We start from the raw sequence: 24,160 nt of genomic DNA on the forward strand, positions 1-24,160 counted from the left end.
TTGTAGCTCCATTAGAAAATTTTTGCTCCTGTATAAACTACTAGCTTCGATTGTTAAGACAAATTTTGCTCCTGTATAACCTACTAGCTCAATTGGTAGAGCATTGTGCATTTGCACAAAGGTTGTAGGTTCAAATCCTACGTAGGTTGTGGTGTATTCAAGTTCAAATCCTATGCCCCTCAAAAAAAAAGTTCAAATCCTATGTATTTGATGGATATTCTACTATAATTGTTGTTTGATTTGTCTAATTGTTGTTTGGGTCATAACTGGGTCGGTGATAGTTGGGTTGGGTCACAACTGGGTCGGTGATAGCTGGGTTGGGTCACAACTGGGTCGGTGATAGCTGGGTTGGGTCACAACTGGGTCGGTGATAGCTGGGTTGGGTCACAACTGGGTTGGGTGGTAACTGGGTTGGGTGATAACTGGGTTGGGTGATAACTGGGTGGGTTTAACTGGGTCATTGGCGGGTGAAGTTGGGTGCGGGTCATTTTGGGTCGGAAACAGGTTGGGTCTGGGTCGTTATTCACGGGTGCAACTGGGTACGGGTACAACTGGGTCGGCCCAACTAGGCTGGGTTACTAATTCCACGGGTTAAACTGGGCACGGGTGAACACTGGGTCGGAATGGGTCGGCTTTCCAACCGACCACTCTCGGCTCGGAACAGGTTGGGTCTGGGTCGCATGCGGGTTCACCCGTGGGTCGGCCCAGTTTTTGACACCTCTAGTGTTGGGTACTTGGGTTCATCAAAAAAAAAAAAAAAAACAAAGATAGTGTTGGGTTAAAGTGAAATAGAATGAGTTTGTTAGAAAAAAGCCTTGAGTTTGTCTAATTTTATGTTAAGGATCGACTTGTATAATACTTCCTGTGTTTAGAAATAGTTGCACCATTTCTATTTTGTGCACTATTCACATCTTACACTTAGATTGTCTTTGGTGATTTATATTTTGGGAAAAACATAGTCATGTGGGGGTCTTGTTAGATTTGTCTCAATGCAAATTTTTTAAATATAATTTTTTTATAATTTTTACTTATTGATAATTAAAGATATTAATGAGGGAATCATACATTGACATGCATGAAAGTTAGACATGATGCAATTATTTCTAAATGAAAGAAGTATTTCTAGTATGAAGGCTGAAGCGATATCATTACTCCACCACCTCAACGCTGCGGGTGTAATACTGAGTCACAATTTAGGTTAAGCAGCGCGCGTGCGTAAGTCGACGAGATCAAACATCAAAGTGAGAACACGAACTTACTGGGTCTAGAGTCTCTAGACTCTAGACGTCTCGTCTTTAAAAATAAAACCTGAACAGAAAAGAGGAGAGAGAAAATAGAATTTGAGATAGACGGAAAACCGCCGACTCGACTCATTTTTCCTTCATTCTCTCTTTCTCTCTCCTCTTTCCACAATCAAAATCAACGCCGCCAAAATGAGCAACAACGACAACACCAACAACACCAACAACAAAGATCAATTAGACATGTCTGATCTCGCCGTCAACCTCCCCGCCGCCGCCGCAGGTTTTTCCCCTTTCATCCTTCCCTTTTTTATATCATTTTTTCAAAATTAATTTTTCCAATTTAACGCATTTTTTATTGTATTGATTTTAGCTTTGAGTGCAGAGGATAGAGCTGGTCTTGTAAATGCGCTTAAGGTACTTTTTTCAAAATTTTGAATATAGGGTTTTTCAATGAAGAAATTACTTGTTAATTTAGGGTTTAATTTTTTTCGATTTTTTTTGTGTGTGTAGAATAAGTTGCAGCATCTGGCTGGAGAACATTCCGATATACTTGAATCATTAACACCTAACGTTCGTAAGCGTGTTGAAGCACTTCGAGAGATTCAGGTCATTTCTCGCTTTCGATAGTTTACTAATTGATTATTTTTTATAATTTGGCTGATGTCATTGTTTTTTTGCAAGTAAAAACACAATCGCATTTATGATTTATGGTGGTGATGTGTGAGGTTGTTTTTTAGTTCAATTGGTGGTTTTGACTTTCGAATTAGTATATATAGGTGGAACAATTTTTGTGTTTGGTGGCATTTTGAGCGATTTCTAGGAGTTTGATTGCTTCTTGAATTCGATGATTTTCGAGGGTTTATTCGTATGGTTGATCATTGGGGGAATTGTGTGATCTTCATTGTGGTTCTGATTATTGTAATCAGGCATTGCAAGTTTGTGTTTTTTTTTTTTTTTTTTTTTTTCTGTGGAGGGGATTTGGAACTTTGCCTCTGTCAATTGTTAATGTCATGAGAGGGAAATGGTGCGTTATTTGTGAATTTTGGTTTTAGTTACTTTATAGTTGCTGGCTTCTGTTCTTTAGCGTCTCTTGAGATTATTGATGGCCAATTGTGAAGTTGTAGGAGAAGAAAAAAGATAAGCTAGGTGTCATTAGTGGAAGTTGGTGCAGTTGGCTTTCTTGTGCTACCACTTATAGATGAGTAGGACTAGGGATTGATCATGGGTGAAACTCACTGACTGTTTGGAAAGTAACTATTCTCCAGTAAATGTCCACTCTTGTAGTTGTAGGGTTACGGACTGCTATTGCTGAGTTCTGATGGTATTTGGCGCCTCTTTGAGAGACACATCACTTATGATGGCAATGGTACTAACATTTGTTGAGATAGAAATCACTTTATCATTCCTTTTGATTTGAACCTTATGTTCAGTGTGATTGCTCATGAGAAGGTCAAAATGCCTTCTATGTTGGAACATTTTTTTTTTTTTAGATTTTTGCGATGACATGTTCAGTGCTAATTGGGATGACTAATATGATCACCATGATTTCAGCCAGCACCCGCAGCTCTTACATCACCTTTTTGTGATACAGCTTGCATAGTCTTTCAGAGTAGTACCTGGTCTTTACTGGTGCAATATGCAATACTGAATACTTGTTGTCTAATGGACTCATTATTTAACCTTTTCTTTTCTTTTTATTTTGGATAACATGCTATTACATATTGTTAGTCTTAGTGTGGTATTAAGTCCTGGTTTTGAATGCTTCTATTTATATGGGTGTCACTATAAAGGAACTAGCCTTATATGCACGCAATGTGTGTGAAAGCATATACCAATAAAGTAGGTAACAATTATTTTAAGGGAGAAGAGGAAAAAGATTACAAAAGAGAGAAGATGAAGATTCCATAGTTTGTTTAAACTTTAGAGAGTGTTTTGAATTTTTTAAAATTAATAACGGTGAAGTTGTATGTAACAGATAGTCATGGGGTTGTTCCATCAAATGATATAATAATTTAATGTTGACAATTTGATTTTGGAACTTAATGTTTCCACGTAAGGTAGTCAATTTATTTGTAGTCTTATGTTTTGATATTTTTTTTTAAAAGTTGAGATATTGCTTTTTTACGGGGGTTTGGTGTCCCCTCCTCCTCTTCCCCTACAGAATGGAGATACATGTTGCATGAGTTCTACATACATTTATTATTGCCTTCTAGTTCGTTTGGTATGTGGGAGTTGGAATGAATTTGGCTTCTACCCCAATATATGGCTTGCAAGTGTTAGAATTGGGAACAGATGGAAAATAACTATTACTTTCTCTTTTTTTTTTTTTTTTTTTTCCTTCTGTTGCATCATATGAGATTTCACGTATGCTATTGCACAACTTTGACCATTAATATCTATAATTAACCATTAGCTAAAAGTATTCAAAGGTCCCATCTTAAAAATATTCATTGACATATTATATATATATATATATATAATATATATATATATTATATATATATATATATATATATATATCTATATTATCATCTTAACTACTAATATTTGTTTTAATATGTTAGTCAAAAAATTACGGTCAAAGCTATTACATAAATAGTTTAAAGTCAAAATAATAAAATAGGGAAAAAAAAGGGGGAAGTATGTGTCATTAATACTAGTTAATACTTAATAATAGGTACATAAGGAAGATATGACCGCAGTCTAAGTCCCTTCTTCTTAATTCTATTTGTCGGTGTGAAAGGCCTTCAACGTTCACTCCAATTCGGCGATTCCCTTATCGATCATGTCTCCTCTGTACCAAACATTCTTTTAAGAATTTTTCTTCATTCTCTCTCCCATCTCCTCATTCCCACATACTGAATGAGCCATCACTTGTCAGTAAAAGGATTTCACATTGTAGGTTTCTGTATAATGGATTGTTCGTGTGATTGGAAATCAAATATTATTTGAAGGAAAGAGACTACCATAATTTTCTTGTATGGTGTTGTTTGTGGCAGAATGCTGCATGTGTGCTATGGATGTTTTGGCCTTTGAGCCCATTTGTAGTTGTTTTGCTTTGCACAAGTGTCTGGTATCCGTCATACTACATATACATGACACCCTGATTCTCTCTTTTATCTTAGTTGGAAAGTTCAAGAGACCCTTTCTAATATGAATTTTCATACAGGGTCAACATGATGACCTCGAGGCTAAATTTTTTGAGGAGAGGGCTGCTCTTGAAGCTAAATACCAAAAGCTCTATGAACCACTTTACACAAAGGTGTGTATAGAATCAAAGTCAGAGAGCTAGTGATTTCATTATTCTTGCCTCTCCATAAGCAGTCCTTTTACTTACCTATTATATGGGTTTGATATAATTTTGAATGCTCCTTCTGGTTTTATTCCCTTTAATTGCAGAGATATGACATTGTTAATGGGGTCGTTGAAGTTGAAGGGATCACAAATGAAACCATTTCAGAGCAAGGAGAGGAAAAAGCAGCGGAAGGTAAGAAGGCAATATTTAAGCTCATCTTTCGCTGTTTACAGATTGTGGTGATGGGCATAGACGTGCAAAGTTGTGTATTAATGGAGTAGTGTGAATCTTTTCTTTCTCTTATACTTTCCTCAGAGACAGGAGTACCGAACTTTTGGGTCACTGCAATGAAGACCAATGAAGTTTTGGCTGAAGAGGTGAGCACTACTTTTTGATTTCTGTTTAATCTTTTCCTTACACTCATTCAGCTTCAGTGAAGAATTGGAACAGAAATGTGACTTGCTTTTTGATTGCAGATTACAGAGAGGGATGAAGGAGCTCTCAAATATCTCAAAGATATCAAGTGGGCCAGGATTGATGATCCAAAGGGATTCAAGCTTGAGTTCTTTTTTGATACAAATCCGTACTTTAAAAATACTGTTCTTAGTAAAACTTATCACATGATTGATGAGGATGAGCCAATTTTAGAGAAGGCAATAGGGTAAGCTGCCAATTGGTAATTTGATTACAGTATATTATTTCCCGTGTCACTTGATGTAATATCTCTTTGTTTTGTTTCTTTGCAGAACGGAGATTGAATGGCTTCCGGGAAAATGTTTGACACAAAAGATTCTGAAGAAGAAGCCTAAGAAGGGGTCAAAGAATGCCAAACCTATCACTAAGACTGAGAGTTGTGAAAGCTTCTTTAACTTCTTCAACCCTCCTCAGGTTCCTGATGATGATGATGATCTTGACGAGGATGCAGTAAGTTAGATTTTTCTGGTGCTCTATATAATAACTGTCCACATGTAACTACTAGTACTAACCACTACTAATTTGATATATGACAGGCTGAGGAACTTCAGAATCTGATGGAGCAAGACTATGAGATTGGGTAAGTATGAAGTAATCGCATTGTGATTGAAAAATTCTTGTTGGCTATTTTTAGCTAACTAAGTGCTTTTTTGGTTAACATAGAAAAATATAGGCAGAGTTTGTAGGAAGTAAAAAATAAGTCAACTTGTTTGGTTAGCCAAAATGTAGGAAGTGTACAGAAAAGTTGCTTACGTAGGTCCCTTAGCTAATAAGAATTTGATCAACCAAATAAGTTATTGTACTTCCTAGGATATACGTGGGAAAAGCAAATTAATAGGAAATATTACTTCCCATGTTCAACCAAATGTGCACTAAATAAGAGAAGGGGGTGATAGGTCCTACACCAAAGAAGCTACAAAAATGCATACACAAACTCGGGTGATAGATCTCCCATTTATGCTCAATTGATGACATTGTCTTGTCTTGTACTCAGGATTTTGAAGTTTTTTATTTTGCCTTGTAACTAATTTACTGAGAACATGTCTTCTCATGATACAGATCTACCATTCGAGATAAAATTATTCCCCATGCTGTGTCTTGGTTTACTGGAGAGGCTGTTCAGGGTGATGAGTTTGATGATATAGATGATGATGATGACGATGATGATGAAGGGGATGATGATGATGATGATGAGGAGGAGGATGACGATGATGATGAGGAAGATGACGAGGACGATGAGGATGATGTCGAGGTGGAAGTTAAGAACAGGAAGAAGGTATGAGAATGAGATGCTTCAAGTCAGTGTTTAGGAGTCTTTGGTTCACTATTTTTGGGTTTAAAAAAACGGAATCAATTATTGATTCCCTTTTTTTTTTTTGGTTCAACCCCTAATCAATCCCTTACCATTACTTGATGGTAATGGATTCCCCCAATTTGTTACCTTCCCTTCCCCTCAAGTAACAAAATCCATTACTTGAAGTTAATGGTTACCCTTCATTTTTATTCCTTGGCTTGAACCAAACACTCAATAAAGGTAACCATTTTTGTTACCATTCCCCTCCTCTATTTGTATCCATTCCCTTTTCATTCCATATCTTGAATCAAACGACCCCTTAGTTATGATTTAACTTTCTTTCTGTTTTTAATAAAAAAACATAATACTGATGAAATCCGTGATTGACCGGAGACTCTTCTAATCCTGGTTTTCTTTATTTTTCTTTTTGCAGCCATCGTCTGGATCTAAGGTGAATTAATGATTATCATTATTTGAATACTTGAGAGCTTGTTCCCCCTTCCCTCCCAAACAAATTATCTTCAAAATATGTGAAATGGAACTGTGTTTTATCTACAGAAGGGTGGAAGGGCTCATTCTGGGCAAGGTCCAGCAGGTGAGCGCCCTCCTGAATGCAAGCAGCAATAGCTGTGCTTGTGGTAGCTGAAAATGCAGGCTTGAAGGGTGTCTGGTCTACGTTGGTATCCTAGAGGGGATTATGCCCTGGAGTTTTGATAGTTGCAAATCTTTATGTTATCAATTGCTTGATTCATTGTGTCTTCCCATTTTCCCTTTCGTGGAGGTTCTGTAATGTGCTTGGGTCATTGTGTCTTTTGCTCGATTTGTGGGTTTGAAAGTGAAGATTTATAATATATGGGTTATTTATATATATTTATTCTCTTCACTTGCCTTTCCACTGTTCACTGTTGGATCGGCGCCTGAGTTGGTTTTGTTCGTAGAAGTTTGTGGTTTCAATTTCTTTTGCTTTCATTTGAGATTTGTATATATGCCATTGCCGGGGCGCCAAATTTGGAAAATTTATTGCTCTTGTTCTATCTTGCATCTGGATCAGCTTTTACCAGAGCTGGTAATTACTGATGAGCCTCGAATTCCAGATCAAAACCTGACCAGAAATTATTTACAAAAATGGGAATCTGACCTGATTGAACTCATTTGTCATATTATGTTACGCCTGAGTAGGTTTTATAATCTGAAATTAAATTGAAACCAAACTCGAATCTGCTGCATGAATTTGAGCTTTGAATCACTTGCTAAAATCATTTTTTTGTGTGAAACATTACACTTGTAGGGCCAAATTGAATTAATAGTTTCGCATAAATAGCAGTTAATAACTGATTGTCATCAATATGATGACCCGATTCTTGAACTTTTAATCAGTTGTAACCGATAAGTTAATTTTCACTGAGAAATCTCTTTCAGAATCTGAGAGTTTTAATTGTATGTGAAGACTGCAAAGCGCAATAATTGATGTGTACAAGTGTTGAAAGGATAGGGACACAGCTGTACTTTCAGGTTCATTTTCAAGGTTGTCTTTAGTCATATGGAAAGTACAGGAAGAGGCGCACTAAATTTGCGTGAGATAAGATATTATATAGGTCATCTTATGGCTTTTTGTAACCAAAAAAAAGTAAAGCATGGCCCAATCTCCATGATTCCCGATAAACTTGAATTTTGCCTCGCTTTCTCATTACTGCGCATCGTGAGATCAACGCGTCAATTTCCAACCCTATATCCTTCTTTCAACAAAAATTATTATATATCCGAGTATACTGTGAACATAATACACTTGATATTATTGTTTGCTTATTGGCTATTTGAAATCACCAAATGAGTAAACATATCATAAATATAGAGTTCTAAATGTAAATATTAGTCTTGGGTGCGCTATTCAGATGGTATACGTGGATAATGAATGAACTCATCTCTCTTATTTCGAACGAAGTTGTGAAAGAGTTGTTTGTAACGTGACGTATCAGCAATACAGTACTTCATAGATCCATCATATTTTAATTATAGTCAATAATATATTAGTCATAGTTTAATGAATATGATTATAATGATATGGGGATTGTAAAGTGGTAAACCTGTGAGTTGTGAAACATGAGCACATGAATTGCAATTTAGCGCTTTTGTAAATAGGCCAACTTATCTAATACTTTATTTGGGAAGCAGGTAAATATGTAGGGAAATTTTGGTTAGGATTTAGATACAAAAACGATGTATAGAGTATAGACAAGGCTCCTGAGACGTTTATTTTTCAAGGAAACATGTCAACATACCTTGACATATAGTCAAATACTTGTATACTTTGCTAACCATAAATCACAAAAAACATCATTCCAAACTCTTAATCATAGAAGCAGCCACATTAGATACTCCATGGAGCATCCGTGTTCGACCCACGATCCGACCCGGAACCTTACCTTCTGGGAACGCCATCCGACACCCCTCGGCCTCATTACCCGCATCCACCATAGCTTGTTCCCCGAATTTCGGATCCCCTTGCTTTACTGCTCTCACTGCTAAACCTACACTTACATCTAACACAACCCGATAGAGTTGCTTACACTCTTGCAGGGCCCGGATTACAGCCGGGTCATGGGTCTTCCGGGTCAAGTCCTCTACATATCGAAACGAGTCCGAAAAGCGAGTTTTGACAACGTCGATCATGATCAGGATCAAACCTTCAGAGTCAGCAGCCTTGGAGCTCCGAGAGTCTGATCGGAGCGAAGCTTCGCAAAGAATCGGGTCGGGTGTTTGCTTGCACGTAGTGGTTACAAGGTCGTTGGTGGTCTTGCGAGAGTACGCCAAAGTAGAGGTGGTGGATAGTGTAAGAAGGGTAATGAAGAGGAGGTGAAGATGTGGTGTAAGGGTGTTTATTGTTGTCATGATTAGTGTGTGTATTTACTACAAAACAAATAGTGTATGAGGTTTCCCTGCCTTATATAGAGGGAATGTAGATTTGTTGGTGTGTTAAGTGTGAACCTAGCAAATGGTGGGGTGCACTCTTTGAAAATGTTGCGGCTTGTATGATTTCATGACTCATTAGTTAGTAGTTTCTGTGGGCGCAAATTAGTTATAGTTCATTGTTTAAGGTTCAGCAGTGTTCTTTTAACCTTTAATAAAAAAATTAAAAGTAAATTAGGCTCAATGAGGTATAGTGTAAGGTTAAATGAAGGCTAATAAAATCCAAATTAATATATTTTGTTTCTGATAAAGAAAATGCAATCATATGGCCATATCTATACAAATATTTTAAAAGGTGTGCATGACAATGTATACTCATCACATATCACATCATTAGACTTGTGCAATGTGTACATAAGTCATGTCAATTAACAAAAATAAAATTAGCTTGACTTGAACCCGTGACCTCTTGCTGTCATACATGACACAATTACCATCTCAACCAACTTCTAATCATGCTTTAAGTGTCCATATTAATATATATGTACCTTTTGAATGTTGAGTTTTCCTTAATACTCCCTCCGGTCTTTATTAGTTTACCCGTTTTGACTTTTGATACTATTCACATACGTGACTTTGGCTATCTCTTGTAATTTGTATTTAATGAAAATATAGTCATGTGAAATCTTGTTGGATTCGTCTAAATGTGTATTATTCAAATATCAGCTTTTTGTAATTTTTGCTTATCGAAAGTTAGAGATATTAAGGTTCAAATTAGTGTATCGACAAATGTGCCTCAAAGAATGAGGTAAACTAATAAAGTCTAGAGGGAGTATATTTTAATGGGAACGAAAAAAAATGTACATCAAATTCGTAAAACAATATTAACTCGTGACAAGGCCCATGCCTAAATACTAGTTATATTACAAATGTCCAAGAAGATGAGGTACATTGTTCAAAGGTGATTTATTAATTAGAGCCTTAGAGAGAACTTATTGTTTGTCTTGTTTCATCCTTAAAATCAAAAGAAGATTGCGTCACGGTTAATCGCAATTGCAGAATGTAGTACGTATTTGTCAATTTGTGTGTGTAATTCTCTTGATTTCTATCCCTCATGTATTTTTTTTAACATCGAAAAAACTTGCAAAACAATAAATTGAAATCTATACTACCATTCAAACAGCTCTATCGCGCTAGATCATGGGTAGCCTTTACCTGGTCTCTGTAAACTTTACCATTGTAGGACAGCTACCATTTGCCGGAATCGCTTACGTTCCATTATTGAATTGAAATATCCAATGTGCAACGGGAGTGCGGTGAATCAATCAGTATAGCCGGGTCTGTTTTGATCTGGAGCTGTTGATATACTTTGCTTGTAGCCTTTGTTATAGCACCATGCACATCGATAGCTTCAGTTGGAGAGCTGAATTAGTAGGCATCCTCTTTCCTGCCGCGACCAATTGCGTACTTTGTTCCGACTGCATTGCCCAGACATATCCACCCTGTTGTGTAAGATGATCCCATGACCCATATTGGCTATTAGGAATCCTAGGGGACATTAGGGTCTGAAGTAGTAGATGAATGGTGCAGAGTTTGAGAAAATCTTGTGCCGTCTGAGTGCATTTTCGATAAGAGTAGAAATGACCGGAGTCGAGGGGGGTTGGTTGCGAACTATAGTATTATTTCGAGCACACCAAATACCCCATAAGGTTGCACAAAAGACAGGAAACCTGTTGCCATCCTGACCATCTTCCTTGCGGAATTTCAGAAACCACGCTATCAACCATTGTTGAACGACCTCGATTGGCTTAGAGGTGATACAGTGCGCCAGAGGACTTGTTGACCAAACTTCCAGTGCCTTGGAGGAATGCTTTGAAGCAGCGATGGAGACCTTAATATCATTGGCACACTGGGGGTAAATGTCATCTGGACCCATCTCGCGATGGAAAAGGCTGTCCTTCACCACTAGGATGTGAAGCCAGATTTTCCAGACAAATAGTTTTCATTTTGGCATGATGCTCGAACTCCATAAGTAGCGGAAGAAAAGAACTTCCTGAGGAGTTTTCATGCTACTGATTTCTTGTTACTGAAGTAAAACATGGGAAGTTGATTTGGTTAAAAAACCCCAATATCGAGTATGGGACTGGTACAGAGTATATGTGGGAGATCCTGATGCTAGCAGTTCCAGCATGTTCCAGGCACTCTCCTTTTTGAATAAAGCATGAATGGTGGAGCAATTCCATTGGTTATTGAGGGGATCTAGCAGATGGTGAGCCCGAAGGTTAGCCGATTGAGCTAACATTATATCATCCATAAGGAGGAGGGTAGCACCTTGTACCCATTTGTGTTTGGAAACTAGTATTGTGTGCCCAATACCCATCTTCCAAGCAATGTTGGACATGAGGAGTTTTTCTGCTGTTAGTAAATCCCAGGTGTCCCAAGTCATATGTCCTCTATTTTGATGTAAGGTGTAGTTTTGCAAAAAGGGGGCCAAAGACCTTTGCTAGAAGGAGGTGTGGGTTTTGGTAAATCCGGGACACTTTCTTCATTAAGAGAACATGGTTGAAGATTCCCACATTGCAAATACCCATACCTCTTGCCCCACGTGCTAACTACATGACTATTCTTGTGTGCTAGGCAATTCCTAGACCGTGGTTGTTAGACCAAAAGAATCTAGCAATCACGATATTAATTTTGCTTGATATGGTGGTGGGAATGCGAAAATTACTTAGGATATGAGAGAGTCCTGGCACTAAGATAACATTTATGAGAAGTTTCCCTGTGGGGGAAATACATTTGAGATTCCAACGGCTGATGGTGTTTGAAACCTTATCTAGAAGGAAGGTGAAATGTTGCACCTTCCACCCCTGGATATCGATTGGGGTTCCTAGGTATTGTCCAAGGGAGGGCCGACTCTCTACTCTGAGGATAGATTTGTAGGATGCTTGATATTCAGGAGAAATGTTGGGGTTGAATCTAATGTAGGATATTTGAAGGCTAACTGCTTGCCCAGAAATGGAGCAAAACCTGAACAATAAGGTGGAGAGCTGCTGGCAAGCTAGAGTGGAAGCCTTAACAAAGAACAACACATCATACGCCAAAAAAAAAGGGAAATTATAAGAGCTAATTCCTTCAAAGAGCTTGATGTCTGTAGCTAGTGTTGTTATGCGGGATATCACATCCATACAATATAAGAAAAGGTATGGAGAGAGGGGATCACCTTGACGCAAGCCACATTGTAGGTCGGTAGTTAACTTATTATGTTTGTATTTTGGTAGAATCAAGAATCTAGCTAGCTTAAAGCCTATTTGTAATAAGTATTAACAAATTTTAGTTGCTTCATTTAGTTAAGTTTTTAATTTACCTTTATGCCTCAATTTCAAAATATAAGGCATGTACGATATTTGAAGTTGAACTTTAACCATTAGCTATACTGAATTCATGCTGATAAAATTATAAGAAATTTTTCCAAAATAATATTATAGTATTCTTCATGACAAATCTTATACTTCATCCGTTTCGTTTTAAATGCAACAAAGGAATATTCTATTATCTTACAAAAAAAAACCCTTTGTTGCAATTAAAACGAAACGGAGAAAGTAGTAATAATGCTAAAGATTTTATTTGTTATATTATAATTCATAAGTAACATTGTGGTCAAACTAATTTTCGTAAAGTGTGCGTGCCTTATATATTAAAACCAAATTTTATTCAAATTTTTAATTTAATCTTTTACTTCATGTACGATATTCGAGGTTGAACTTTAATCGTTAATTACACTCAGTTTATGTTGATAAATTTACAAGAAAACAAGATTTTAGTATTCTTCATGACAAATCTTATAGTAATAATATCAAAGATTTTATTTGTCATATTATAAGTGAAATTTGTGGTCAAATTATATGTTTGTAAAGTGTATTTGCCTTTGATTTTGAAACCACATTTTAAATTTAATTTTGCTTGCTTTGTGAAAGTTGAAACGGAGAGGATACAGCGGGCCCACTTTCCATTTACCCCATAAGAACTTTTCAATTTTGATTTTTTTTGCCAATTTTCTTTTTTGATAGGAGAGGCCGAAAGGGGATAGGACCATGTTGATTGTTGATCCTCAAAGAATAGTTGCATCTTGCATGCATTGGTTCTTATCCTCTCACTTTGTTGAACTTTTTATTTCTTTTTTCAATAGAAAAGATTTAGACTTTATGGCAAGTATGATCCTAATTCATGAATCCAGTCGTAGTTGTAGGTATGAGAGAATAGATGTTAGCTATACTCGTAGTTATTAGTAGTTGGTATTTAGTTGTTAGCTTTCGAAAAAGCGGTATAAGATATTGATGTTCGGTGAAAGAAATTGTCAAAGTAACTCTTTAATGTAAAATTTACATATTACTAACTTGTACTCCTAAAATTACAAATTTTAGCTATTGACAACCAATACTAGAACACTACTTTTAACATTAAACTAGTATTTAGGCCCGGGCGATGCCCCGGATTTTCTCTTTGCTACAATTTATTAGTAGTTAAGTAAGTATTCTCATCCTCATTTTAAAAAGTTATCTCATTCATTATATGTATTTCAAATATTTTTCATTCATATGTTATCATTAATTTTGATTACAAAATCAATAATGGTATGGTGGAATAACGGTTGGATTTCTTACTTTCATACTTGAGGTTGTGGGTTCAAATCTTTACGTAAACAATTCTTCTTTTTTTTTACTATATGAGAAAGACGTGGATAGAATATTATTGGATGAGGGAGGGTGACACGTGGCACATATACGTTCTTGGTAACGCCTTTTAATATATTAGTATAGATATGCCATTACCTAACCAAATACTCCTATTTTCTTAAATAGTGTTTAGAATCAATCAAAACACTTAAAGTTACATTAAAAGTTTGCGCCAACACATGCCCTATGTCTTATGCAACTGAAATTATTTTAGGGTATCTTTCAAACCAGAAAAACAGGATTTGAACTTTAAAAAAAAACAATTGAGGAGAAAATGCAACATTTGAAGTTCCTTTTAGTTAAAATAACAAATAATCAATGCATTGACTATACACAATTGAAACTTCTTGCATAAAGGAGAGTAACACTAATAAGTAATAGAGAAATCTAACACCAACTGTGAAAAACAAATAAATAAATAACTGATTACAATAGCTAACTGTTTAATTATATAAATGAATAATAAAGTAGTTAAAGGCCTTAAGGGCCTGTTCTCTTCGATATAAAACAACTGAACTGAACTGAACTGAATTGAACTGAACCGAACTGAACCGAACTGAACTGAAATGAATAGTGATATGTGAGAGTAAAAGTATTGTCAAGAGCTGAATTGAACTGAACTGAACTGAATTGAACTAAACTGAACTGAAAATAAGCTGGGGAGAACATGCCATAAATATTCACTGCTCTGTTTATTTTTACATGGTTGTTAAATGCAACCTCACTTTACTAACGCAACCCAGTAGAATACCTGAATGCCCCTCATAATTCCATTCACCATCTACCAATTTCTGCCTACTTTCTCCCTTTACCATTTCTCTGGCTTTTTTCTAGGGTTGTACCAATATAATTTCTAAGAATTTCTCCATTTTCGAGTGATTTCTCCATAACAACACAACAAATTCAGTGATTTCTCTTCCTCCTTTCCCCATTTTCGTGGTTTCAAAACAGCAAATAGCAAATTGCGAGTTACAATTTGGAAGAAAACTGCGATTTTTTTAGAAATAATATAATTATAAGGGTTTTTTGGGCTGCGATAGTAAAGTGAGGTTGCGTTTAATAAAACCCTATTTTTATTATTATTTTTGATTAGGAAATTAAGTCAGCCCAAGAGCTAACCCCTACAAGGCTAGGGAAATACCCCAACATAATGGGGCTGGGGGTAAGGATCGAACCCCTGAGCTCAGGAGCCAAGGGGGAACGCTCTATCCACTTGAGCTAACTCCTATCCTTAATATTCAGTGCTCTGTTTGGTTCCTTATTATGATATCACATATGTCAAGTATACGGTATACCACCCATAAAAAATAGAAGTGACGAGCTACTTCATACTCCTCCCGTCCCAAAATATAGTTTCCATTTTTATTTTAGGTGTCTCAAAATATAGTTCTCGTTTCTATATTTAGTTTCATGTTTTTCCGTAATTTGTCTAGAAAAATCGTGTCCGCATTATTTCTTTGCTTCTTGAATTTTTTTGTATTTGTTTATTCGACCCAAGTGTTACATGCAATTAATTCTCTTTCACCAATTATTCTCCATTCTATTTCCTAAAATCATCTTTTCCCATACAACATTTATTTAAATAAGTAAAAAATCTAAACTATCCCTCTTAGATTCTACTTACCTTAATTTCCGTGAAAAATATAAAATTAAAACTATATTTTGAAACGAAGGGAGTATGATAAAAGGAAGAAGAACATTCTTATGATGTCCTAATTATAGAGGCCACTATTAGTTGCATTCCTTCCCTGAGACCGTGACACATATAATCTGTTTTAGCTAATCATACAACTTCTTTTTAACCCGATGGTTGTTGTGTGGCTCCTACCTATATTTACTCCAATAATTGATGCAATAATATGTGGATCTCGATTTTTCTTTAATCATGCACTTCCTCCTTACAATGTCCTGATTCTAGAGTCGATATTAATATCTCTATTACATAAGGGAAGGGGGATCTATAGTGTCCTCTTTTGAACTGACTATTTTGTCTCCCTTCCCTTACGAAATTACAAAAAGAATATCAATATCAAAATGGGGTTCAAACAAAACCACCGAAAATTAAATTTCAATATCACTCACAAATCACTTATATCAGGAAACTTTACATATCACTCAAAAAATTGAAGAAATCACGCAAATCACTCACATGATCAGAAACTTTACAAAAAACTTAAAATTAACTTACAAATTAAAATTAATATAGTAGAACGTCAATATATACAAAACATTCACAAAAATTACATACTCACAAAAATTACATACTCACACATTCGTCCCGGCGATTTTCGAACTTTCAAACAAGTACATAATTCTTTTAATCTTCAAAGTTATATCACATTAGTCGATTGTTATGTAGTTGAGAAGGGCTTTTATATAATTTGATTCATTTTCATATAAAATTAGAAAACAAGATGTGTATGAAATTTGATTCATTTTCATATAAAGTAAGAATTTTAGTTCTTTTTTTATTAAAATTCCAATATAAATTTTTGCCCAAATGTGTACAGTCTATAAATGTGTATGGTGCAATCTAACAAATGCTGCAACTATTCCAAGGTATAAACTTTACAACATTAATCTACATATATTACAAATATTCACAAATGTTTATTAATTGTGTTTTCCCGTTGACAGATTGATGCTTCGACTCATTATTTCTGACAAGAGTGGTAGAATGGGAGTAACATCGATGAATGACCTAACTCAACACATGTTGCGTGTACTCCGACTGAAATCAAATCACTACTTCAACAGGTTTGTCAAGTATTCCAAACTTTTTTTTCGTATCGTTTTACAACTAAAAACTAATATCTCTATTAATTGCAACCTAATGGAAGAGCAGCAGTTTTCAACAAAGTTACGAAAGTTTTCGGTTTCAAAGAATACTCATGGTTTTTACATCCACCAAGTAACACCATGGAGATTAATCAGTTCCACACCGTTGATTACATATTTGAAGTTGACTGGGCTGATAAGTGTCCGTGGATTTTCAAGAAAATTAGTTAATGTCAACAAAAAAGTAGTTACAAATTAAATGCAATTTCATTACTTATACTTATTTATTAAAGTGTTTTTAAATACTATTTGATTGTATTTCAAAGAATCTTATTCACAAAATGGAGGTGAACTTAAATACTAAATTGCATTTGCTTTTTGTTTACTATTTAGTAATAATTAGGCCTAAAAATGTTACCGCACACACTAGTCATGTACTATCGCGAGATTTGGGCTCTGTTTGGGGAAGCATTTCAGGTGACTTAAATGATAAGGTGCTACAATTTTAAGTCACCTCATATGATTAGTGATGTTTGGTGGAAGAACTTAAATAAAATTTAATTCCAAAATTTGACTGAAATTGAGTTGGAGTAAAATATAGCTTCTGAGATAAGGTGCTGAATTTTTTTTTTTTTATTATTATTATTTTCTTTTTATCTTTTTAAGCCTAAAAAAATATTTTCTTTTTATGTTTTTAAGTTTAAAAAGATATTTCAGCTACAGTCATAAATAATATTACCAAACAGGTTATGTAATCAGCTAGTTTAACAGTTTCAGCACCTTAACAGTTTCAGCTGCTACCTAGTCAGTTTCAGCCACCTTATCAGTTTCAGCTCCATTTCAGTCAGTTTTGCCAAACATAGCCTAAGAATCTGTCAATCACACCAACGTGGCTATCAGATAACTGAAAAATTTGCTAAATAGCCTGACGCACTTTTATTCTTTAAAGTTGCATCAAGTTAAAACAGTAAAGATTTTAAAATAAATTGTGTTTGGGCTTATTTCCTGGTTTAAGCTTACCAAGGATAATTCAGCCCAATAAATGCCTTAGAGCCTCCAGTGGGCCCCACCTGTGGTGGTGCATTCCAGCTATCAGTGCCCCCAGCTGGCCTACAGTTGGGATATCCCAAGCACTATAAATACTCAACCCCCTCATCAATGAGAAGGTATTGAATTCTTACCTAACAAACCAGAGCATCTCTCTCTAGACTTTATCTCTCTAAGCTTGATCACTGACTTGAGCGTCGGAGAGGCGATCCCGGAACAACCCCCGGGGCAGTCTAACCGTTACTTTTGCAGGATTCCGGCGTACGGACTTTGAACTCAGGACATTCGAATCTGACCCGGTACTCCCTAAGCAAAGGAATCAGAACCCTTAATTTCTAGACAGAAACAGTTTGGCGCCGTCTGTGGGGATAGTACAAAAAGTTACTTCGCCACCACTCACTCAGATTTATTCATTCAGCTACTCAGCTCAGAACGCCAATTGACCATGGCACCAACCAAAAACACTCGCGGCAAGCCAGCCTCCGAGCAGGTCTCTCGGCCAGAGAGAGGCCACTCGCCCGCACATAATCGGGATCCCCAGTCCCCGACCGGAGCGAGGCCATTCGCCTGCGCATAACCGAGAGGCCGAGCGGACTCCCTCACCGGCTCGGAGGTCACCTACCGTCCAAACTCTGGACCCTCGGTCAGTACCCAGCATATCCAGCATGTGGAGCCCCAGCCGCTCTTCGCGTCTGACCTGGCCCTTATCACGGCTCAGCTCCAGGAAACATTCCAAAAGGGTATGATGGACATGATGGCCATGCTTCAGCAGAGGCACCACAACAAGTCGTCCCGCTCAATCAGCATGAACCCAGGGAGCGCACGGTCGTCCGCTCTCAGAGGGACAACTCTCGTTCTAATCGAGACCGCAGCCTAGCCGGCCACGGTCCGATGCGAGAGACCCGAGCCACCGGGAAAAGAAAAGTCGCGCGACAGGGTCGGCCCGTCAGCATGCAGAGACCCATGTATCTAAATCCCGCAGGGGGGTGCGGGTCGGAAACCCCAAGATGCCCGGGAATTCCTTAACAACAAGAAGCGCCTCAGCCAAGGCTATGACGCTCGGGAGTTCCTCAGGAAGAAAGCAAATGACCGAGAGGGCCAAGGGGACTCGGCTCATTCTCAGCCCCTAGGCTAGCTGGAGGAGGGCTCAAGTTCCTGACCCCTTCAGTCAGGAAATCCTAGGGACCCAACCTCCGGGTAAAATTAAAACCCCCCTGATCGAGCCATTTGCGGGCCTAACCGACCCGAGATCATATGGCTAGTTACAAGGCTCAAATGAGCGTGCAGACAAGCTGCGAGGCCACTTGGTGCCGCTTCTTCCCTACCACCCTTAGAGGGTTGGCTCTGAATTGGTTCCAAGAACTGCCGGCGGGGTCATCACTGACTTCGCCATATTGGAGCACCTCTTCATCCATCAGTTCGTAGCGGGAAAGAGGCAAAGAAAAACCAGCCTTCACCTCATGGGGGTGAAGCAAGACAAGAATGAATCCTTGTCGGACTACATCAAGAGGTTCAACGAAGAGTCTCTCAAAATAACCGACCTACAGGACGCTGTAGCCTTCGCTGCCCTCATGTCCGGCCTCCAACCGGGTCGGCTCAGATGGTCATTGCCGAGAATGAAGTCAAAACTTACTCGGAAGCCATGGCTCGGGTCAAAGATTCATCCAAGCAACGGATATCTGCCGTTACTCGGACGAGGTTGGCAAGAAAAGGAAGGATGAAGGGAATCACACGGGTCAGCCTAAGCATCAAAGAACAGGGGGCCGAGGGGATCGGCTCACTGATAATGGCAACGACCCCCGATTCAATAAAAACCGGAAGGAAATCTACTTTGGCATCCGGGACAAAAATTGGCTTCCCAGGCCAACGCCCATCCGGACGTCATCGTCTCGGAGGGACAAAAGTTTGTGGTGTGACTACCACAAGGAATGTGGTCACACCACCAATGACTGTCGGGAGCTCAAGAAATCCTTGAACGGTCTGGCCGACCAGGGCAAGCTCAACCACTACCTCAAGCGCTCGAGCGAGGAAAAGGGAAAGCAAAAGGTGGGTCAGTCGAACAGTGGGACACCGAAGGCTTCATTGGTGTCATCGCTGGAGGATTTGCGTCGGGAGGCCTAACCGGCCGAGCGCGCAAGGCTCACCTCCAGAACCTTAAACATCAGGTGCTTGATGTTCAGCTCCCCGAGCTAGCTGCCCCGTCATGACATTTGGGGAACCTAGTCGGACGTTGCGTGTTCCGCACGACGACCCCCTTGTCATCGAGCTCAAGGTAGCGAATACAAAGGTGAAGAGGGTATTGGTGGATAGCGGCTCATCCGCTGATATATCACCCTTGACTGCCTCAAAAAGCTGAAGTACACCGAACGGGATGTTACCCCCATGGCTCAGCCGCTCATAGGCTTCGGGGGAACTCTGTCACCCGGTCGGATCAATAAAATTACCCACTCGGATGGGTGAAAAGGGTAAGGGGAGAAGCCTACCGATCGACTTCTTGGTGGTAGACATCCCTTTGCCTTACAACATAATAATGGGGAGGCCCATGCTAAACAAGGCCAAGGCCGCCATCTCCACCTACCAGCTCCTCTTGCAGTTTGAGACTGATGACGGGAAGGTAGGAAAAATTCAAGGCGACCAACAGGCCGCAAGAGAGTGCTATGTGAATAGCCTCAAAAATACCGACGTCCAAAAGGACTCGGACAACGACGTCCAAAAGGACTCGAAAAAAAGAAAATATGAAGGGGGTCAGCCCTCAACGAGCCTCGGGGTTACATAACTGAAAACCCCAAGCAATATGAACGTCCTCACCAGCCAGAGACGAAGAAGTCGCGATCGGCCAGGACCCCGGTCGGACTGTCAGGGTAGGCAAGGCCATGGACCCGCAAACAAGGCAAGATATCATCCAAGTGCTCACGGAGTACCAAGATGTCTTTGCCTATGAGGCCACAGAAATGCCGGGGCTCGACCCGAAAATCATGTGCCATGAGCTTAACATCAAAGAGGGGTTCAGACCTATCAAGCAGAAGCTCAGGCACCAAGGTCCCGAAAGAAATGCCGCGGCAGCAGCAGAAGTCAAGAAGCTGCTCGAGCGGGTTTCATAGAAGAGTGTCAATACTCGGAATGGCTGGCCAATGTGGTTTGGTCAAAAAGCCGAGTGGGGCATGGCGAATGTGTGTCGACTTCACCGACTTAAACAAAGCCTGCCCAAAAGACAATCACCCTTGCCAAAGATCGATAGGCTGGTCGATTCAACGGCAGGGCACGCCCTTCTCAGCTTCATGGATGCAAATGCCGGCTATCATCAAATTCCCATGGCCGAGAAGGATAGGGTTCATACGCGTTCATCATCCTCAGGGTGTCTACTGCTACAAAATGATGCCATTCGGCCTCAAAAATGCCGGGGCGACATATCAGCGTACCGTAACAAAATCTTCAGCGACCAATTGGGTCGGAACATTGAGGTATATGTTGACGATATGATAGTCAAAAGCAAGGCCCAGTCGGATCACCTGAGATCTGAAAGAAACGCTGAGCACCCTAAGGAAATACCGATGATGCTCAACCCTAAAAAATGCGTCTTCTGGGTTAAAGGGGGAAAGTGCCTCGGATTTCTAGTAGATGAGAGAGGTATAGAGGCCAACCCGGACAAAATCAAAGCGGTCTTAGAAATGAAATCGCCTCGGAATGTTCGGGAAGTACAGCGCCTAACCGGCTGCTTAGCGGCTCTCGGTCGGTTCCTCTCCCGGTCGGCCGATAAAAGCTTGTTGTTCTTCAAGGCCCTGAAGCGAAAAGAGTTCGCATGGGATGACGAAGCCGAGCAAGCCTTCGCTGACCTCAAGAATCACTTGGCATCTTTGCCCAAACTGATCTCCCCCTTGCCGGGGGAACCCCTGTTTATCTACTTGGCTGTCTCGGACTACGCTCTTAGCGCCGTCCTGATAGCCGAGCGAGAAGGAAAGCAACATCCGTGTACTTCATCAGCCACGCCTATAGGGGGCCGAGGCGAAATACAGCGATGTTGAGAAAATGGTCTTTGCCTTGGTGATGGCGAGCCGGAAGCTCAAGCCCTATTTTCAAGCACACCCCATCAAAGTCCTAACCGGACAACCGCTCCGGAAGCTTATTGAGAATAGAAATCACTCGAGTCGGATGAGTGATTGGGCAGACCAGTTAGCAGATTTTGGGCTCGAGTTCGAGCCCCGAAGAGCCATCAAGGCCCAAGCACTCGCTGACTTCATCACTGAATGCGCAACTCGACCCCCGGTCGGATTCGCAAGAGGAGTGGGAATTGCTTGTTGATGGTCATCCACAAAGAGTGGTTGTGAGCCGGTTGGTCATCAAACCTCCGGTCGGAGAAAAAATTGAATATGCTGTTAATTCGAATTTCTCGGATCTAACAATGAAGCCGATATGAGGCTCTCATCCTCGGAATCAGCTATGCATCCTAGCTGGGGCAACCTCAATCTAGCCAAGTCCGACTCACAACTCATAGTGGGTCAGATTTCCGGAGACTATGAGGCCAAGGAGAAACATGAGGATGTACTTGGCCAAAGCCCGAGCTGTCATTGCAAGGTTGTCCGGATTCCGGATCACCCACATTCCTCGCTCGGAAAATCAGCAGGCTGATGCACTGGCTCGGATGGCTAGTTCTGCTGAGGGGTCGGCCCCCAGAACCATTACTTGGGAAGTGTTGAAGGAACCTAGCATAAATGCTAAAGAGCAGCTCGTACTCAATCGATCCTCAAACTGGATGGGTGAAATTGTGGAGTACTTGCGAGACGGGACCTTACCCAGTGATCCTAAAGAAGCCGACCGGATTAAGCATAAGTCTGGTTGGTTCCTTTGGCATGAAAGGCAGCTCTATAAAAAGTCTTTCACTCATCCCCTCCTCAAATGTATAACTCCCGAGGAAGGAAACTATGTCCTCCGAGATACACCAAGGAGCCTGGAAGCCATCAAGGGGGTCGGACTATAGCCGGAAAGGCGCTAAGAGCGGTACTATTGGCCTACCTTAAAGGCTGATGCCTCGGACTTAGTCGGCGGTGTCCCTCCTGCCAGATTCACTCGGACATACCGAGGGCGCCGGCCACTCCCCTCACCACCATTCAAGCAGTCCTGCCTTTCGACAAGTGGGGCATGGACCTGCTCGGACCTTTTCCCCCGGCTTCTGGGCAAAGGAAGTTCCTAATTGTGGCAATTGATTATTTCACCAAGTGGACCGAAGCCGAGCCACTGGCGTCAATTACTGACAAGCAGGTTCAGTTGTTCATATGGAGGAACATCATTACCCGGTTCGGAATTCCAAGAGCCTTGGTATCAGACAATGGCCGCAGTTCAACAGTGGGCCGACTCGAGAATATTGTGCCCGGTTCGGCATTCAAACAAGGTTTTCAGCGGTCTCCCGCCCTCAGACCAATGGGCAAGCCGAGTCGGCTAATAAAATTGTCCTGAAGGGTATCAAGAAGTCCCTTGATGCCGCTAAAGGGGCATGGGTGACGACCTACCTGGAGTACTCTGGTCGGCTCGAACAACGGTAAAAGAGCCACGGGGCACTCCCCTTTCGGCTTGGTCTATGGAAGCGAGGCTGTCCTTCCGGTCGAGGTGGGAATTCCTTCCCCTCGGATGACATTCTATGAGTTCGACCAGATGAAGAAGAAAAGCCCATCAACTTAGACCTATTGCCAGAAACCCGAGGCAATGCCTTGCTACAAGCCATCCGGTACAAGCAAAGAATCACAAGGCATTTTAACCGGCGAGTAAAGCCTCGGCCAATCAGTCTAGGCGACTGGGTCGTCCGAAAGGTCGAAGCCACTGGACTTTCCCATCTCAAAGGGAAGTTGGGGCAAATTGGGACGGCCCTTACAAGGTTACAGAAATCATCAAGCCAGGGACATTCCGACTCGAATCTCCCGAAGGGGTCCCCCTGGCTCGGCCTTGGAACCTAGACAACCTTAAAAGATTCTATGTATAACTTCTTTTTCGTTACTTGCACTAGGGGCATGATGTAAGGCCAGCACTACCTGGTCGGCTTAACAAGCAAATCAAATTGTAACTCGGACTAAACCAGTCCATGTACCAAGTCGGTTTTATACCCCAGAAATGAAAGAGACTTAACCAGTCTAATTATTTTGAACGAAAAGGCAAGCAAAACTTAACCAGTTTATTGTCTATTGAGTGTTGTAATAACTGCAAATAACGAAAAATATGCGACAAACAACGAGTTGCAAAATAGTAGTTGTATTCCAATTGATCAAAAGTTGTAAAATACAACCAAAAGTTTACAAAAGCATAGGGTCGAAAGCAGAAAAGCTAAAGGGCCGACAAGGCCAAAGCTAAGAAAATGAAAATCCTAAGAAAGCTAAGCAGAAGGATCGGCGGCAGGTTGCTC

At 40.0% G+C, this 24,160-nt stretch overlaps 2 protein-coding genes across 3 annotated transcripts; one reads left to right on the forward strand and one right to left on the reverse strand.

Moving 5' to 3' along the window:
* The first annotated feature begins 1,292 nt into the window (after positions 1-1,292).
* On the forward strand, positions 1,293-7,190 carry LOC104899805 (nucleosome assembly protein 1;4). Of its 2 annotated transcripts, XM_010687075.4 has the most exons (12): positions 1,293-1,524; positions 1,615-1,658; positions 1,755-1,850; positions 4,414-4,506; positions 4,644-4,731; positions 4,855-4,916; positions 5,016-5,200; positions 5,286-5,463; positions 5,550-5,593; positions 6,073-6,289; positions 6,741-6,758; positions 6,866-7,190. In XM_010687075.4, the coding sequence occupies exons 1-12, from the start codon at positions 1,434-1,436 to the stop codon at positions 6,932-6,934; spliced, it is 1,185 nt and encodes a 394-aa protein (XP_010685377.2). In that variant the 5' UTR covers positions 1,293-1,433; the 3' UTR covers positions 6,935-7,190. The 2 variants fall into 2 exon arrangements, with proteins under 2 accessions (XP_010685377.2, XP_057252079.1); XM_057396096.1 differs by lacking the exon at positions 6,741-6,758.
* A 1,344-nt stretch (positions 7,191-8,534) lies between these two features.
* Positions 8,535-9,223, reverse strand: LOC104899806 (cell wall / vacuolar inhibitor of fructosidase 1). The gene has a single exon (XM_010687076.4). The coding sequence runs from the start codon at positions 9,194-9,196 to the stop codon at positions 8,642-8,644; it is 555 nt and encodes a 184-aa protein (XP_010685378.2). The 5' UTR covers positions 9,197-9,223; the 3' UTR covers positions 8,535-8,641.
* Positions 9,224-24,160: the final 14,937 nt, after the last annotated feature.

The sequence above is a fragment of the Beta vulgaris genome, chromosome 7, assembly GCF_026745355.1.
Source record: "Beta vulgaris subsp. vulgaris cultivar EL10 chromosome 7, EL10.2, whole genome shotgun sequence".
Taxonomy (NCBI): Eukaryota; Viridiplantae; Streptophyta; class Magnoliopsida; order Caryophyllales; family Amaranthaceae; genus Beta; species Beta vulgaris.